At 65.1% G+C, this 16,572-nt stretch overlaps 1 protein-coding gene across 1 annotated transcript in view; it reads right to left on the bottom strand.

The window, feature by feature from the left end:
• LOC123357539 (mucin-16-like) overlaps positions 1-10,086 on the bottom strand; it is a 46,762-nt gene extending 36,676 nt beyond the window's left edge. Inside the window, exons 1-2 of the mRNA XM_045000707.1 lie at positions 9,717-10,086; positions 4,410-4,535 (exon numbers count right to left, since the gene is read on the bottom strand). Coding sequence (XP_044856642.1) covers positions 4,410-4,535; positions 9,717-10,086 — 496 coding nt within the window. The remainder of the gene's footprint in view (positions 1-4,409; positions 4,536-9,716) is intronic.
• Positions 10,087-16,572: the final 6,486 nt, after the last annotated feature.

Raw genomic sequence — 16,572 nt, 5'->3', positions numbered from 1 at the left:
CTCGCAGAGGCCAATTCAGGTGGTTCTGGGGTGACCAGGGCAATCCCCCCATGTCTCCTTCTCACTGATAACCAAGGGGTCTATCGCCAGCTCTGGTAGAGGTCTGGGGGCTACTGACAATTATGGACCATTATGCAAACTGCTTCCTTTGTAACCAGACCCTGGCATGAACCAAATCCCCTCCCCGAGCCAGGAGAGAACCCAGGAGTCCGGGCTCCCAGCCCCCCTGCTCTCACCCACCAGCCCCCACTCCCCTCCCAGAGCCGGGGAGAGAACCCAGGAGTCCTGGCTCCCCCCCCCCCCCAGTCTAACCACCAGCCCCCACTCCTCTCCCAGAACCGGGGAGAGAACCCAGGAGTCCTGGCTCCCCTCCTCCCCCGCTCTAACCACCAGCCCCCCTCCTCTCTCAGAGCCGGGGAGAGAACCCAGGAGTCCTGGCTCCCAACCCCCCCCTGCTCTGACCCCACCAGCCCCCATGCCCCTCCCAGAGCCAGGGAGAGAACCCAGGAGTCCTGGCTCCCCCCCCCCCCCAGTCTAACCACCAGCCCCCACTCCTCTCCCAGAACCGGGGAGAGAACCCAGGAGTCCTGGCTCCCCTCCTCCCCCGCTCTAACCACCAGCCCCCCTCCTCTCTCAGAGCCGGGGAGAGAACCCAGGAGTCCTGGCTCCCAACCCCCCCCTGCACTAACCCACCAGCCCCCCTCCTCTCCCAGAGCCGGGGAGAGAACCCAGGAGTCCTGGCTCCCAACCCCCCCCTGCTCTAACCCACCAGCCCCCACTCCCCTCCCAGAGCTGGGGGGAGAACCCAGGAGTCCTGGCTCCCAGCCCCCCCTGCTCTGACCCACCAGCCCCCACTCCCCTCCCAGAGCTGGGGAGAGAACCCAGGAGTCCTGGCTCCCAGCCCCCCTTGCTGTAACCCACCAGCCCCCCTCCTCTCCCAGAGCCGGGGAGAGAACCCAGGAGTCCTGGCTCCCAACCCCCCCCTGCTCTAACCCACCAGCCCCCACTCCCCTCCCAGAGCCGGGGAGAGAACCCAGGAGTCCTGGCTCCCAGCCCCCCTGCTCTGACCCACCAGCTCCCACTCCCCTCCCAGAGCTGGGGAGAGAACCCAGGAGTCCTGGCTCCCAGCCCCCCCTGCTCTGACCCACCAGCCCCCACTCCCCTCCCAGAGCCGGGGAGAACCCTCATCTGGAACAGCACCTCTCTCCCCTGCCGCCTCCCTTCTCCTCCCCGCCCCGGAGAGCTGGAAGTTCTCTCTGCGTTGGCGGCCGACACCCGCCAGACACAGCCCTTCGCAAGCCGGGCCCAGCCCCCCTGACCCACGGGAGGGAGGAGGGATCGGGTTATGGGGGGGCTACGGGGGACAAGCACAGAACAGCCCTTAACAGCAGCATCCCAGGGATTCCCAGTTCTCCCTCCCGCAGGGAATACCCTAGATTTGTCCCACTCCTGCCCCACCGGCACACAGACTGTTGGGGGGGGCGATGCCCCTAGCCCCACCCCCGCCCAGCCCAGGGGGACACTAACCCCTGCAGTCTCAGCTGGCCAGGTCACCCCAGAAGCGGGGGGAGGCTAGGAAGTGGGAATTTTCCATCACAGCTCTATGCCTGCCTCAGTTTCCCTCTGCACTTTGCCTGACTACCCAGCGTACCGAGGGTTAACGCTGCCTGGGACCAGTGCTGGGGGGGGGACACACCACTGCCTGAATGGGGCCCTAGCAGACCCGGCTGCAGCCGCCCCCCCAGCACAGAGCTCCCCGAGGGCTCCCCCAGGGCAGAGCCGGCGGCTGGGGAAGGGCGGGGACCCGGCGTTGCCAGCTGCGGTCGGGCACATTCCTGGAGGTTTCATGCCAGGACACGTCTTTCATTCCAGGTTAATCTTTAGTTCCTGGAGACTCCAGGGCGCACCTGAAGGGTCGGAAACCCGGGGGCTGGGACCCGGGCGGCCGCTGGGGACCGGCGCGGCCCCCGATCACCCCAAGAGGAGGCGCCGGAGCCGGCTGGTGGCTCTGGCTCGGCTCAGCCCCTCTGGGCCGCGCAGGGACCGGTCTGGGCCGCGCAGGGACCGGTCTGGGCCAGCGGCACTGCAGATCGCCCGCACCCCACCCCTGGCAGCCGGCCCAGCCGGAGCCTGGCAGCGCTGGGGGAGCCACCGGGGTGCGGGGGGCTGGTGTCGGAGGTGCTGGGTGGGTCACTGGGGCCGTGGGACTGGTGACAGACCGGGGCATAGACCAGCCCCTTGGGGTGCTGTGATACCCCCTCTCCATCCCCTACACACACACACACACACACCCCACTCCTCTCCCCAACCCCTCCTTCATCCACCCACCTCCAGCCATCCATCCCCCTGTGCCCCCCCCCACACCCCTTCATCCCCCAACCCCTGGGAGAGACGCGGGAAGGGGTTTCCGTTTGGGGGACCCCGTTACTGCAACAGTCCTTCTCGCTGGTCACACACTCCCAGGGGTTAAGCGTAGCTCCTCCGCCCCCCGAAACCGCTCCTCTCTGAGCCTCCAGCAGGCCTGGTCCTTGTTAACCCCCCTTCGTTTTACTGCCCCCCAGTCACCTACTGCAGGAAGCGCCAGCCACGGGGGCAGTAGATCCCACCGCTGCCACCAGTTGTCACGGAGTGTGGGGGAGTCAGGGCCCTGCAGCCCCAATTCCTGCGATTCCCCGAGACGCCCAGCCAGCCAGTAAAACGTGGTTCATCAGAAAACAGTAACACAGTCCCCAGCAGGGCTTGTAGGTACAGACAACAGGACCCCTCAGTCCGGGGGGCAGGGAGCCCAGACCCTGGTGCTGGGCCTCCCACCGTTTCCCCAGCCAGCTCCCAGCTGAAACCCCCTCCAGCGTCTCCCCCCAGCCACACCCCCAGCTCCTCCCCCAGCCTTTGTCCAGTTTCCTGGGAAGAAGGTGTCACTTGGCCCCAGCCCCCTCCCGGCTCAGGGTACAGGCTCAGGTATCATCTCTCCAGCGAAGTCACCCCCTGATATCCCAGCACCAGTGCAGCCAGTCCCAGCAAAACTCCCCCGCAACATGCCCAGGTCAATGCTCCCCGCTCCCTGCTCCGTCACAGCTCCCCCCCCTCCCCTTCGGGCAGCTATCAACCCCCCCCTCACGCTTCTCTGCTGCCGGCTAAACAGTCCCGGGTCCCTCAGCCTCTCCTGGGAAGTCGTGTGCTCCAGCCCCTCAGCATTTCCCCTGCCCTGCGCTGGGCTCTCTCCAATTTATCCACGTCCTGCTTGTAGTGGGGGGCCCATCCATCCCCCCCCGTGCCCCCACACCCCTCCTTCATCCCCCCACACCCCTCCTTCATCCACCCCTCCATCCCCCCACACCCCTCCTTCATCCACCCCTCCATCCCCCCACCCCTCCTTCATCCCCCCCTTCATCCCCCCACACCCCTCCTTCATCCTCCCACACCCCTCCTTCATCCACCCCTCCATCCCCCCACCCCTCCTTCATCCCCCCACACCCCTCTTTCATCCACCCCTCCATCCCCCCACACCCCTCCTAAATCCACCCCTCCTTCCCCCCACACCCCTCCTTCATCCACACCTCCATCTCCCCACACCCCTCCTTCATCCCCCCACACCCCTCCTTCATCCACCCCTTCATCCCCCCACCCCTCCTTCATCCACCCCTCCATCCCCCCCCACCCCTCCTTCATTCCCCCACACCCCTCCTTCATCCTTCCCCCCCACACACCCCTCCTTCATCCACCCCTCCATCCCCCCACCCCTCCTTCATCCACCCCTCCATCCCCCCACACCCCTCCTTCATTCCCCCACACCCCTCCTTCATCCTTCCCCCCCCCACACCCCTCCTTCATCCACCCCTCCATCCCCCCACACCCCTCCTTCATTCCCACACACCCCTCCTTCATCCACCTCTCCATCCCCCCACACCCCTCCTTCATCCACCCACACCCCTTCTTCATCCACCCCTCCATCCCCCCACACCCCTCCTTCATCCATCACCCCACCACTCCTCCCCTTAACCCTTCCTGCATGCACCCCTTCATCCCCCCACACCCCTCCTTCATCCACCCCTCCATCCCCCCACCTCCAGCCAGCCATCCCTATCCCCCCCACACCCCTCCATCCCCCCACACTGCCTCCAATTACCCCTTCCACCTCTCCCCCCCTCCATTCCTGCCCACACACTATAGGGTGCCATGGGGGGGCTGGGATGCCAGGGGGCTGGGCTGTGTGTCCAGGCCGCCATAGAGGGCTGGGGGATGTATCCTGGGGGCTGGGATGCCAGGGACAGTGGGGCTGGGGGGTGTCCATGGGAGGCTGCAGTGGATGGGTGGGGGTGCCAGCCAATTCTGTAGCCCCCTGTGCCTTAGCTGAACCCCCGCCCCAGCCCACGGCTCGCCCTCCCCCCGGTGGTCCCCTGGGAACTCACCCCCCATGGAGGCCAGGACCAGGGCTGCCCAGAGGCAGAGCGCCACAGGCGTCATCCCCACGCTCCCGTCATGGGTCCTCATGGGCGGGGGGCGCAGGCGGGTGCCGGAGGGGCCGGTGCCGGGCTCTGGAGAGGAGGATGCAGCAGGGGAGCCTCCGGGATCCTGCTGGCAGCTGAAGTGCCGCCCAGGTGGATGCTGGATTTCATAGAGGGAGGAGAACAGGTGGGAGGGGCCCCCAGGCGTCGGTCCAAACCACAGCGATCCGGCTGATAAGGGAGCCCGCGCCCCACTCCGCACCCCACTGCCAGCGGGGCCTGGCAGCGGGCACCCCGGGGCCCTGGGGGGCTGGGTGGGGGGCCGCTGCCCTGCCAGGGCGAGGGGCCGCAGAGCGGGCGGTGCCAAGCGCGGAGCAGGGAGCCGCTGGCGACGACTCTTTCAATAGCTGGGCAAATATTTGGAGGAAGCCTGTTGCTGGAACCTGGTGCGAGGGAGCTTGAAAGAGCCGGGCCAGCTGCCCGAGCGGAGGATTTCTCACTCTGGGCACCCCCATCCCCATGGCCTCTGGGCTCCTCCTGGTGCATCCTCACACACACCCTCCCCCACCCCCCCGCCGGGCCAGGGATATCGGGGAGAGGGTCCCACCCGGGCAGCAGGGACTCGACCCGGGGTCTTTTCCTCTAGCCAGCGGCCCGGCCTTCCCCCGGCTGCAGAAATTAACGTGAGCTGCCCCGGTTTGCGAGGCCTGGCCTGTGAGCGCAGGGGCGACTCCCACCCGTATCCCTGAGCGCCTCGCTACCCTGGAGGATGGGGGCGTGTGTGACAGCGCACAGCCCGCGTGCGAGCAGGTGGGACGTGTGTGAGTGACAGCACTTAGCCACGTGCGAGCAGGTGGGATGTGTGTGAGTGACAGTGTGCAGCCCGCGTGCAAGCAGGTGGGACGTGTGTGAGTGACAGCGCACAGCCCGCGTGCGAGCAGGTGGGACGTGTGTGAGTGACAGCACTTAGCCACGTGCGAGCAGGTGGGACGTGTGTGAGTGACAGTGTGCAGCCCGCGTGCGAGCAGGTGGGACGTGTGTGAGTGACAGCACTTAGCCATGTGCGAGCAGGTGGGATGTGTGTGAGTGACAGCGCACAGCCCGCGTGCGAGCAGGTGGGACGTGTGTGAGTGACAGCACTTAGCCATGTGCGAGCAGGTGGGATGTGTGTGAGTGACAGCGCACAGCCCGCGTGCGAGCAGGTGGGACGTGTGTGAGTGACAGCACTTAGCCATGTGCGAGCAGGTGGGACGTGTGTGAGTGACAGCGCACAGCCCACGTGCGAGCAGGTGGGATGTGCGTGAGTGACAGCACACAGCCCACGTGCGAGCAGGTGGGACGTGTGTGAGTGACAGCACTTAGCCACGTGCGAGCAGGTGGGACATGTGTGAGTGACAGCGCACAGCCCGCGTGCGAGCAGGTGGGACGTGTGTGAGTGACAGCACTTAGCCACGTGCGAGCAGGTGGGATGTGTGTGAGTGACAGCGCACAGCCCGCGTGCGAGCAGGTGGGACGTGTGTGAGTGACAGCACTTAGCCATGTGCGAGCAGGTGGGACGTGTGTGAGTGACAGCGCACAGCCCACGTGCGAGCAGGTGGGCCGTGTGTGAGTGACAGCACTTAGCCATGTGCGAGCAGGTGGGATGTGTGTGAGTGACAGCACTTTGCCGTGTGCGAGCAGGCGATACGTGTGGGAGTGACAGCGCACAGCCAGTGTGCGAGCAGGTGGTACGTGCGGGAGTGATAACACGCAGCCCATGTGTGTGCAGGTGGGACATGCAGGAGTGACAGCACGCAGCCCACGTGCGAGCAGGCGGGACGTCTGTGAGTGACAGTATGCAGCCCTGTGCGAGCAAGAGGGACGTGTGTGAGTGACAGCGTCCAGCCTGCGTGCGAGCAGGCGGGATGTGTGGGGGTGACAGCGCGCAGCCCACGTGCGAGCAGGCGGGATGTGCGGAGTGAGTGAGTGAGCGAGCTGGTGGGCTGTGTGGCCAGGCATGACCGTGATACTGCGGCGCATGGGACCCCCATGTGCCCACGTGACTGGCTGTTTACACGGCCCCCACCTCCACTCGGTTCCTGATAACGCTGCATTGACGTCAGGGCAGGATAACTAATTTGCCTTTTATAAACAGGGTGTTTCCCTCCTTAAGGAGACGAGTGATTAATCAGCACTTCAAAGAGAGCTCCTTACCAACGCTCATGCCCTTGGAGTCCGTTTATCGTTACGGCAAACATAACACCAATTATAAACACCATCAGAAGGGCAGAGCCTACCCGTCCATCCCGCCCTGGGTTCTCTGCCCGGCGCTGGGAGGGGAGTGGGGGCTGGGGGGTCAGAGCAGGGGGGCTGGGAGCCAGGACTCCTGGGTTCTCTCCTCCGCTCTGGGAGGGAGTGGGGGCTGGTGGTTAGAGCAGGGGGGGCTGGGAGCCAGGACTCCTGGGTTCTCTCCCTGGCTCTGGGGGGTTAAAGCAGGGCGGGGCTGGGAGCCAGGACTCCTGGGTTCTCTCCCTGGCTCTGGGGGGTTAGAGCAGGGCGGGGCTGGGAGCCAGGACTCCTGGGTTCTCTCCCCGACCCTGAGAGGGGAGTGGGGGCTGGTGGGTCAGAGCAGGGGGGCTGGGAGCCAGGACTCCTGGGTTCTCTCCCCAGGTCTGGGAGGGGAGTGGGGGTTGGTGGGTTAGAGCAGGGGGGGCCGGGAGCTATAAAAACGGCCCTACTGGGTCAGACCGAGGGTCCATCCAGCCCAGGGACCTGTCTGCCGACGGCAGCCAGTGCCAGGTGCCCCCGAGGGAATGAACAGAACAGGGAATCCCCGAGTGACCCAGCCCCTGTCGCCCATTCCCAGCTTCTGGCACACAGAGGCCAGGGACGCCATCCCTGCCCAGCCTGGCTAATAGCCATCGATGGACCCGTCCTCCAGGAACTTCTCTAGTTCTTCTTTGAACCCTGGTATAGTCTTGGCCTTCACCACACCCCCTGGCGAGGAGTTCCCCAGGTTAACAGTGCGTTGGGTGAAGAAATACGCCCTTGTGTTTGTTTTAAACCCGCTGCCTGTTCATTTAATTGGATGACCCCTAGTTCTTGTGTTATGGGGAGTAAATAACACTCCCTTATTTACTTTCTCTCGAACAGTCATGATTTTATAGACCTCTGTCATATGCTCCCTGCGGCGTCTCTTTCCCAAGCGGAACAGCCCCAGTCTCATCGATCTCTCCTCACACGGCAGCCGGTCCAGACCCCTCAGCAGTTTTGTTGCCCTTTTCTGAACCTTTTCCAATCCCAATAGATCTTTTTTGCGATGGGGCGACCCCATCGGCACACAGTGTTCCAGGTGTGGGCGTCCCATGGATTTATTGAGAAGCACCATATTTTCTGTCTGATTCTCTCTCCCTTTCCTAATAAGACTCCTGGGTTCTCTCCCCGGCTCTGGGAGGGGAGTGGGGGCTGGTGGGTCAGAGCAGGGGGGCTGGGAGCCAGGACTCCTGGGTTCTCTCCCCGGCTCTGGGAGGCGAGTGGGGGCTGGTGGTTAGAGCAGGGGGGCCGGGAGCCAGGACTCCTGGGTTCTCTCCCCAGCTCTGGGAGGCAAGGGGGACTGGGAGCCAGGACTCCTGGGTTCTCTCCCCGGCTCTGGGAGGGGAGCAGGGTCTGGTGGGTTAGAGCAGGGGGGCTGGGAGCCAGGACTCCTGGGTTCTCTCCCCGGCTCTGGGAGGGGAGTGGGGGCTGGTGGGTTAGAGCAGGGGGGGCTGGGAGCCAGGACTCCTGGGTTCTCTCCCCAGCTCTGGGAGGCAAGGGGGACTGGGAGCCAGGACTCCTGGGTTCTCTCCCCGGCTCTGGGAGGGGAGTGGGGGCTGGTGGGTTAGAGCAGGGGGGGCTGGGAGCCAGGACTCCTGGGTTCTCTCCCCAGCTCTGGGAGGGGAGTGGGGGCTGGTGGGTTAGAGCAGGGCGGGGCTGGGAGCCAGGACTCCTGGGTTCTCTCCCCGGCTCTGGGAGGGGAGCAGGGTCTGGTGGGTCAGAGCAGGGGGGGCTGGGAGCCAGGACTCCTGGGTTCTCTCCCCGGCTCAGGGAGGGGAGTGGGGGCTGGTGGGTCAGAGCAGGGGGGGCTGGGAGCCAGGACTCCTGGGTTCTCTCCCCGGCTCTGGGAGGGGAGTGGGGGCTGGTGGGTTAGAGCAGGGGGGGCTGGGAGCCAGGACTCCTGGGTTCTCTCCCTGGTTCTGGGAGGGGAGTGGGGGCTGGTGGGTTGGAGCAGGGGATTGGGAGCCAGGACTCCTGGGTTCTCCCCACTGCCTCCCTGTCTGACAAGTCCATCCTCCTCTGGGTTAACTCCCCCGTCCCTGCGACAGGAGCCTCGGGCAGTTTCTGGTGGCAGCGTCACCCGCTGTCCCCGTGCGCCGGAGAGCGGGTTCTGGGGAGGCGGCCCGGGTGCATTCCAGGGGATTTGCCAGCTGGTTCCGCTTCAGCAGCCTGGCACGTCCTCCTCTCGCCGCCCAGCCAGCCCGGTCCTGCCCGCTTCACTGTTACCGACAGGGACACCTGGCTGAGACGAGGGCCCCACCGCGCCAGGCGCTGCACGCAGCCCCCCCCAGACTGTGATCCCCTTTGTGATGGGTCTGCAGAGCCCCCATGGTCGGGACCCCCATCACAGAGACCCCCCCGCCAGCCACACGCCCCTCTTCCCCAGGGCCCACGCAGCCTCTCTGCTGGGGACTGCCCTGGCTAGCTCATCTCAGGGGGAACGGGGGGCGGGAGAAGGCAGAGGAGCAGAGCTAACAGCTGGGGGGGCTGGACCGAGATGCCAGTTCCCAGGCTGGGAGAAGCCCCCTCGGGCTGGACTCCGAGCAAACTCTGGGTGCAGCCAGCACCTTTCGGGGTTACCTGGCAGCCTCTCGGGGGGCTGGGTCAGAGCTGGGCCTGCCCCGGCAGCTCCTTTCGCGGCTCCCTGCCCCGGGCCGCCTCCCAGAGCCCAGCTGGCCCCGCTGCCCTTTATAACGACCCCCAGCTGGCCCTGGGGAGTGACCGGGGCAGGCCCGGGCCCCTTAAAGGGGAACTCCAGCCTGCTGCAGGGTCCCGCCCCGACCAGGAGCCGCGGGATTCCTGGGGGCTCGGCGAGCCGGTCAGTTGGGGGCAACCCCCCCCTCCAGCCCGAGCCCTCGGCAAACCGGGGTCCCTGGAGGGCGCCGGGGTGGGGGGCTGGCAGGGGGCCCAGCCTGGGGGGGAAGGAACCAGGGTGCCACCTGCCCGGGGCCACACTGCCAGGGCCACGCACGGACCCGCCTGACACCAAATGGGCTGCCATGGCGACGCACGGCACCACACAGTGCACGGAACCGCTCAGGGCTGCCATGGCAATGCATGGAACAGTGTGGCGCTGCATGGGCTGCCATGGCGACGCACAGAACCGCTCAGCGCTGCCATGGCGATGCACGGAACCGCCCAGCGCTGCCATGGCGACGCACGGCACCACACAGTGCACGGAACCGCTCAGTGCTGCCATGGCAATGCATGGAACAGTGTGGCGCTGCATGGGCTGCCATGGCGACGCACAGAACCGCTCAGCGCTGCCATGACGACGCACGGAACCACTCAGCGCTGCCATGACGACGCACGGAACCACACAGTGCACGGAACCGCTCAGCGCTGCCATGACGACGCACGGCACCACACAGTGCATGGACCCACGTGGCACTGCATGGGCTGCCATGGTGATGCACAGAACCGCTCAGCGCTGCCCTGGCGACGCACGGCACCACACAGTGCACGGAACCGCATGGCACTACATGGGCTGCCATGGCGACACATGGAACCGCTCGGCACTGCTGTGATGCTGCGTGGACTCACCGGCCTTCCCAGGCTGGGGGAGTTCGTCTCTCACCCACCCCCTCCGACACCGGCCCCAGGCGGTTCAGGACCGGGGGGGGAGCAGGGTGCCCAGGACCCGAGCGCAGGGAGCAAGGGGGTGATGGGTTCTCAGGGCACAGCCCAGGGCATGGAGCGGGAGAACTCTCCACCCGCCAGGACGTCCGAGCCAGCGCCCGGGGCCCATCCCTGAGCACGCTCCATGGAACTATAAATAACAGCTGAGATTCCACAGAACAAATAAATCAAAGGTCACCCTGGGTACCTGAGAAGCACGCTCAGCCCCGGCGGGGGGGCGACGTGCGCATCTGAGCCAGGCCTCGTCCAGCAGTGACGCAACAGGGCCAGGGCTGGGAGCCAGGACTCCTGGGTTCTTTCCCCAGCACTGGGAGGGGGGTGAGGGCTGACGGGTTAGAGCAGGGGGAGCTGGGAGCCCGGACTCCTGGGTTCTCTCCCCGGCACTGGGAGGGGAGTGGGGGCCGGTGGGTTAGAGGAGGGGGGCTGGGAGCCAGGACTCCTGGGTTCTCTCCCCGGCTCTGGGAGGGGAGTGAGGGCTGCTGGTTAGAGCAGGGGGAGCTGGGAGCCCGGACTCCCCTGGGTTCTCTCCCCGGCTCTGCGAGGGGAGTGGGCTCTAGTGGTTAGAGGAGAGGGGCTGGGAGCCAGGACTCCTGGGTTCTCTCCCCGGCGCTGGGAGAGGAGTAGGAGCTAGTGGGTTAGAGCAGGGGGGGCTGGGAGCCCGGACTCCTGGGTTCTCTCCCCGGCGCTGGGAGAGGAGTAGGGGCTGGTGGGTTAGAGCAGGGGGGGCTGGGAGCCCGGACTCCTGGGTTCTCTCCCCGGCTCTGGGAGAGGAGTGGGGGCTGGTGGGTTAGAGGAGGGGGGGCTGGGAGCCAGGACTCCTGGGTTCTCTCCCCGGTGTTGGCAGGGGAGTGGGGTCTAGTGGTTAGAGCAGGGGGGCTGGGAGCCAGGACTCCTGGGTTCTCTCCCCGGCGTTGGCAGGGGAGTGGGGTCTAGTGGTTAGAGCAGGGGGGCTGGGAACCTGGGTTCCACGCCTGGCCAGGTTGCTGAGTCACTGTTATTTCTCCGTTCTCTCCCCTGGGCCTTGCCTGGCTTTGCCCTCGGTAATGGGTATAAGATTTGTGTGCACAGAGCACAGGGCCGGAGCTGCCCCTCCGCCCACGGGGCAGCCCGAGGGTGAAATCACCGGCGCACGCAAAGCGCCGCAGCCAGAGCCGCGGCCCTGTGGTTCGGGGCGGGGGGGCAGCGTCGGGGTGGGGTCAGGGGGCTGGGGGGGAGGGTGTCGGGCTGGGGGGAGCACTGGCAGAAAACCAGGCCCAGCTTCAGGGGTAAGGTTGCCATGAGCCGTCAAGGTTCATTTTACAGGGTAGGGCCAGGTGAGGGGTTATGGGCTGTGATTTGGGTCAGTGGTGGGGGTCACCCATGGGGCAAGGCTGGGCTGGGGGACACATTGAGGGTTCGGGTTGGAGGCCGGGGATCGGGGGTCAGGGTCGGGGGGTTACAAACAATGGCCAGACCCGGGGGCCCCCTGGATCCGGCCTCACAGCCCCCCGGTGCTTTGCGGGGAGCGGCCAGCCCAGGGCGAGTCACCGAGGGAGCCAGCCCCCGTCGTCCCGCCCCAGCTCCGGGCTGGCAGAGGTTTCGGGACACCCCGAGCAGGGGGCTGCGCCCACAACCCTCAATAGGGGAAGGTGGGTGAGCCCAGGGGACAGGCTCAGGTTAGCGACGGGGGCTGGGGCTAGGATTTAGGACCGAGGGGGATCGTCCAGTGCAGGCGACACGCTCCCTCCCCCCCCCGCCACGGTCCCGGGCGGCAGCCCCACGGCAGCACCGGAGCCCAGCGGATCCAAGGCCTCGCCCAACCGGCCCGGCTAATGCCGAGGTGCCAATATTTGCTCAGGGATAAACACTGGAGAGAAAGTCAAACAGGGCCGGGCCGCGGCGCCGGGGCGGGAGGGGGAAGGTGAGAGGGACAGGACGGGGCGAGCGGCTCCTCGCACCCGTGTCAGGGGCTGGCAGAGCCTCTTCCAGGACCCGGAGCCGGCCCCCATCGCCAGGCAACGGATAACACCAGAGAGGGCGCTAGGCAACAGGCAGCCTCAGTCGGAGCCAGGGTGTGGGGAAAGGATGCCCCCAGCCACCCACCTGTGCAAGGGGCGGGGCCTAGGGGAGCTGTATACCTGTGCCAGGGGCTCACCTGTACAGGGGGCGGGGCCGAGGGGAGCTGTATACCTGTGCCAGGGGCTCACCTGTACAGGGGGCGGGGCCGAGGGAAGCTGTATACCTGTGCCAGGGGCTCACCTGTACAGGGGGCGGGGCCTAGGGGAGCCGTATACCTGTGCCAGGGGCTCACCTGTACAGGGGGCGGGGCCTAGGGGAGCTGTATACCTGTGCCAGGGGCTCACCTGTGCAGGGGGCGGGGCCTAGGGGAGCTGCATACCTGTGCCAGGGGCTCACCTGTACAGGGGGAGGGGCCTAGGGGAGCTGTATACCTGTGCCAGGGGCTCACCTGTACAGGGGGCGGGGCCGAGGGGAGCTGTATACCTGTGCCAGGGGCTCACCTGTACAGGGGGCGGGGCCGAGGGGAGCTGTATACCTGTGCCAGGGGCTCACCTGTACAGGGGGCGGGGCCGAGGGGAGCTGTATACCTGTGCCAGGGGCTCACCTGTACAGGGGCGGGGCCGCGGGAGCTGTATACCAGTGCCAGGGGCTCACCTGTACAGGGGGCGGGGCCTAGGGAGCTGTATACCTGTGCCAGGGGCTCACCTGTACAGGGGGCGGGGCCTAGGGGAGCTGTATACCTGTGCCAGGGGCTCACCTGTAGGGGGGGCGGGGCCTAGGGAGCTGTATACCTGTGCCAGGGGCTCACCTGTACAAGGGGCGGGGCCTAGGGGAGCTGAATACCTGTGCCAGGGGCTCACCTGTACAGGGGGCGGGGCCGAGGGGAGCTGTATACCTGTGCCAGGGGCTCACCTGTACAGGGGGCGGGGCCGAGGGGAGCTGTATACCTGTGCCAGGGGCTCACCTGTACAGGGGGCGGGGCCTAGGGGAGCTCTATACCTGTGCCAGGGGCTCACCTGTACAGGGGGCGGGGCCGAGGGGAGCTGTATACCAGTGCCAAGGGCTCACCTGTACAGGGGGCGGGGCCGAGGGGAGCTGTATACCTGTGCCAGGGGCTCACCTGTGCAGGGGGAGGGGCCTAGGGGAGCTGCATACCAGTGCCAGGGGCTCACCTGTGCAGGGGGCGGGGCCTAGGGAGCTGTATACCTGTGCCAGGGGCTCACCTGTACAGGGGGCGGGGCCTAGGGAGCTGTATACCTGTGCCAGGGGCTCACCTGTGCAGGGGGCGGGGCCTAGGGGAGCTGTATACCTGTGCCAGGGGCTCACCTGTGCAGGGGGTGGGGCCTAGGGGAGCTGTATACCTGTGCCAGTGGCTCACCTGTACAGGGGGCGGGGCCTAGGGAGCTGAATACCTGTGCCAGGGGCTCACCTGTACAGGGGGTGGGGCCTAGGGGAGCTGCATACCTGTGCCAGGGGCTCACCTGTACAGGGGGCGGGGCCTAGGGGAGTTATATACCTGTGCCAGGGGCTCACCTGTACAGGGGGCGGGGCCAAGGGGAGCTGTATACCTGTGCCAGGGGCTCAACTGTGCAGGGGGCGGGGCCAAGGGGAGCTGCATACCTGTGCCAGGGGCTCACCTGTGCAGGGGGCGGGGCCTAGGGGAGCTGTATACCTGTGCCAGGGGCTCACCTGTACAGGGGGCGGGGCCCGGGGCAGCTTTACCCTTCTCCCTCTGACCCCAGCTCCTCCCCGCTTCATTCCTCCTGCACCCCACGGGTCCAGCCCCCAAGGCTGCCACATATACCCCCAGGTCCCCTCCACCCCCTGGGCCCTGCACCCCACAGGTAAACCCTCCCCACTGCAGCCCCCCACCCCACCCTGGGTCCCCTCCCCATGCACACCCCTCCCAGCCCCGCCCCAAGCCCTGTACCCCCATGGGTAACCCCTCCCCGCTGCAGCTTCCCCCCCCCCCATAGCCCATGTCTCCTTAGGGTTCCAGACCCCCTCGGCTGCTCCTCCGCCACCCACATAAGACAGGCCAGACTGGGTCAGACCAAGGGTCCATCCAGCCCAGGGTCCTGTCTGCCAACCTTGGCCAGTGCCAGGCGCCCCCGAGCGAATGAACAGAACAGGGAATCCCCGAGTGACCCAGCCCCTGTCGCCCATTGCCAGATGCTGGCAAACAGAGGCCAGGGACCCCATCCCTGCCCAGCCTGGCTAACAGCCATTGACGGGCCCGTCCTCCGGGATCTTCTCTAGCTCTTCTTTGAGCCCTGGTATAGTCTTGGCCTTCACAACACCCCCTGGCGAGGAGTTCCCCAGGTTAACAGTGCGTTGGGTGCAGAAATACGTCCTTGTGTTTGTTTTAAACCCACTGCCTGTTCATTTCATTGGGTGGCCCCTAGTTCTTGTGTTATGAGAAGCAGTAAATAACACTCCCTTATCTACTTTCTCCGCACCCGTCATGATTTTATAGCCCTCTATTCACATCCTCCCTTAGTCATCTCTGTCCCAAGCGGAACAGCCCCGGTCTGATCGATCTCTCCTCACACGGCAGCCGGTCCAGCCCCCTCATCGTTTTGGTTGCCCTTTTCCGAACCTTTTCCCGAGCCCAGCAGATCTCTTTTGAGAGGGGGCGCCCGCCTCTGCCCGCCGTGTTCACACACGCACGAAGCCTGGGGAACAGGCAGGGAGAAGTGGGAGTTCTAGCACAGCCGAGGCCCTATGATGTGACGGGAATAACAGAGACTTGGTGGGGTAACTCACATGGCTGGAGCACTGTCATGGATGGATCTAAACTGTTCAGGACGGACAGGCAGGGTGGGAAAGACGGGGGAGTTGCATTGTGTGTCAGAGAGCTGCGACTGCTCAGAGCTCCGGTGCGAAACTGCAGAAAAACCGGAGAGTCTCTGCATTCAGTTTAGAAGTGTGAGCAACCAGGGGGATGTCGTGGTGGGCGTCTGCTACCGACCGCCAGACCAGGGGGGTGAGGTGGCCGAGGCTTTCTACCGGCAACTAACAGAAGTGACTAGATCGCAGGCCCTGGTTCTCATGGGGGACGTCAGGAATCAATTCTGAAGCACTTAAAGGAGGGGAAAGTGATCAGGAACAGTCAGCATGGATTCACCAAGGGCAAGTCATGCCTGACTAACCTAATTGCCTTCTATGAGGAGATAACCGGCTCTGTGGATGAGGGGAAAGCAGTGGATGTGCGATTTCTGGACTTTAGCAAAGCTTTTGATACAGTCTCCCACAGTATTCTTGCCGGCAAGTTAAAGAAGTCTGGGCTGGATGAATGGACGGTAAGGTGGAAAGAAAACTGGCTAGATGGTCGGGCTCAACGGGTAGTGATCAATGGTTCCATGTCTAGTTGGCAGCCGGTATCAAGTGGAGTGCCCCAAGGGTCGGTGCTGGGGCCGGTTTTGTTCAATATCTTCATTAACGATCTGGAGGATGGTGTGGACTGCACCCTTAGCACGTCTGCAGATGACACTAAACTGGGAGGAGTGGTTGATACGCTGGAGGGTAGGGAGAGGATACAGAGAGACCTAGACAAATTAGAGAATCAGGCCAAAAGAAACCTGATGAGGTTCAACAAGGACAAGTGCAGAGTCCTGCACTTAGGACGGAAGAATCCCGGGCACTGACACAGACTAGGGACCGAATGGCTGGGCAGCAGTTCTGCAGAAAAGGACCTGGGGGTTACAGTGGACGAGAAGCTGGATAGGAGTCAGCAGTGGCCCTTGTTGCCAAGAAGGCCAATGGCATTGTGGGCTGTATAAGTAGGGGCATTTCCAGCAGATCGAGGGACGTGATCATTCCCCTCCGTTCGGCACTGGTGAGGCCTCATCTGGAGACTGGGTCCAGTTTTGGGCCCCCCACTACAAGCAGGACGTGGACAAATTGGACAGAGTCCAGCGGAGGGCAAGGAAAATGCTGAGGGGGCTGGAGCACATGACTTACCAGGAGAGGCTGAGGGAACTGGGATTGTTTAGTCTGCAGAAGAGAAGAATGAGGGGGGATTTGATAGCTGCTTTCAGCTACCTGAAGGGGGGTTCCAGAGAGGCTGGAGCTCGGCTGGTCTCGGTGGTGGCAGGTGACAGAACAAGGAGCAATGGGCTCAAGTTGCAGTGGGGCAGGTCTAGGGTGGATATTAGGAAACACTGTTTCCCTAGGCGGGGGGTGAAGCACTGGGATG

Source organism: Mauremys mutica, unplaced genomic scaffold (assembly GCF_020497125.1).
Source record: "Mauremys mutica isolate MM-2020 ecotype Southern unplaced genomic scaffold, ASM2049712v1 000752F_np12_obj, whole genome shotgun sequence".
NCBI lineage: Eukaryota > Metazoa > Chordata > Testudines > Geoemydidae > Mauremys > Mauremys mutica.
The sequence above is the reverse complement of the archived record's forward strand: the minus strand, read 5'-3'. Positions and strand labels throughout refer to the sequence as shown.